At 41.1% G+C, this 1,395-nt stretch overlaps 1 protein-coding gene across 1 annotated transcript; it reads left to right on the top strand.

The window, feature by feature from the left end:
• LOC138010090 (melanocortin receptor 4-like) lies at positions 1-1,039 on the top strand. The gene has a single exon (XM_068857049.1). The coding sequence runs from the start codon at positions 146-148 to the stop codon at positions 1,037-1,039; it is 894 nt and encodes a 297-aa protein (XP_068713150.1). The 5' UTR covers positions 1-145.
• The last annotated feature ends 356 nt before the right edge of the window (positions 1,040-1,395 follow it).

Genomic DNA, 1,395 nt, shown 5'->3' with positions numbered 1-1,395 from the left:
GCTTAGCTCTTTCACCAAGCACAAGCTTTTGAAAATAACTTGAACGTGGAAGGAAAGGTTTGCAGATTTCCGTGAAAAGATCAGAAAGAAAGAAGATCATTGCTGAGACTACTCGGTGTTGGTTAAATTCAGACTTGAACAAAAGATGGAAAAGGAAGAAAGTGCAATCATGTTAGTAAACTGTGTTGTAAACATTGTACTTGCTTTCACAGCGACCATTGGAAACGTGCTTGTGCTGTACGCAGTGTGGAAGAAGCCGACGCTTCGTTCGCCCTCTATCCTATTACTATGTGGTCTCGCGTCAACTGATTTAGCTGTTGGTTTGATCGCGCAACCTCTTTTTATAGCCCGTAGCTTAATTAACCTGTACTCTCGATCGGAGAGACTGAAACTAACGTTTGAAAGAGGATTTAAGACCATTGCTTTCTCTCTTTGCGGAGTGTCCATATGCATAATTGCAGGAACCAGTCTTGACAGACTCATTGCCATTCTGAAGCCGCTGCAGTATCCCAGCATCGTTACTGTTCGGAGAGTTACTTGTATTCTTCTAGCGATTTGGGCAGTTTGTGTAGTAGCAGGAACCATCCAGATTCGGGAGGAAAGAATTCTATTACCTTTAATTTCCTCTTGGATATTCATCGGGTTTTGTGTTACCGTTACATGTCACGCGTCCATTTTCAAAGTTGTTCGGCGTCATCGAATAGAAATTCAGAATCAGGCTCGAGCGTTTGAGGGAGCTGATACCACCGCAAGTATGGCCAGCCTTCAAAAATCTGCCTTCAGTGCATTCATATTCTTCATTGTGCTCGCGATTTGTTACTTTCCTTATCTCCTTGTTTACATAATTTATTTAGCCCTTGATATAGGAAACGGTATTCTTGGCAGGTCTCTTGCCACCACAGTTGTCTTCATGAACTCGGCTTTAAATCCATTTTTATATGGTTGGAGAGTACCTCAGTTAAGAAAATGCAATACTACAAGTGTTTCGTGCCAAGGAAGTAAGATCCACGAATTCTGTCGTTTGACCAAGTCAAACTAACTCGTAAATAAAAACTAATACGACAGTAAAAACAGTCTAGAACAAACACATAGCGGTTTTTAGGATTGGCGCTTGTCATGCAGGGAGTGTGTAAAATACAAAAATTCAAATTAACTCAACAGCGTTAAAAGCAGCTTAATTAAATGGAGGCAACAAACTAGCTACTATGAAATGGTATATGAAATGGATCATATATGAACTGCGATATGAATTCAAGAGAAGGTATGATCCTCGCAGTTATGAACGCAGTCTTAAAGAAGCCTGAAAATTTTAGGACTTTAACGGGGTTTGAACTCGTGACCTCGCAATACCGGTCCGACTCTCTAACCAACTGGGTTACGAAGCCACTGACGTTG

The sequence above is a fragment of the Montipora foliosa genome, chromosome 7, assembly GCF_036669935.1.
Source record: "Montipora foliosa isolate CH-2021 chromosome 7, ASM3666993v2, whole genome shotgun sequence".
Taxonomy (NCBI): Eukaryota; Metazoa; Cnidaria; class Anthozoa; order Scleractinia; family Acroporidae; genus Montipora; species Montipora foliosa.
The sequence above is the reverse complement of the archived record's forward strand: the minus strand, read 5'-3'. Positions and strand labels throughout refer to the sequence as shown.

Bases quoted from the DNA above. Each gene is read 5' to 3' on its own strand.
- LOC138010090 (XM_068857049.1), top strand. From the start codon at position 146: ATGGAAAAGGAAGAAAGTGCAATCATGTTAGTAAACTGTGTTGTAAAC.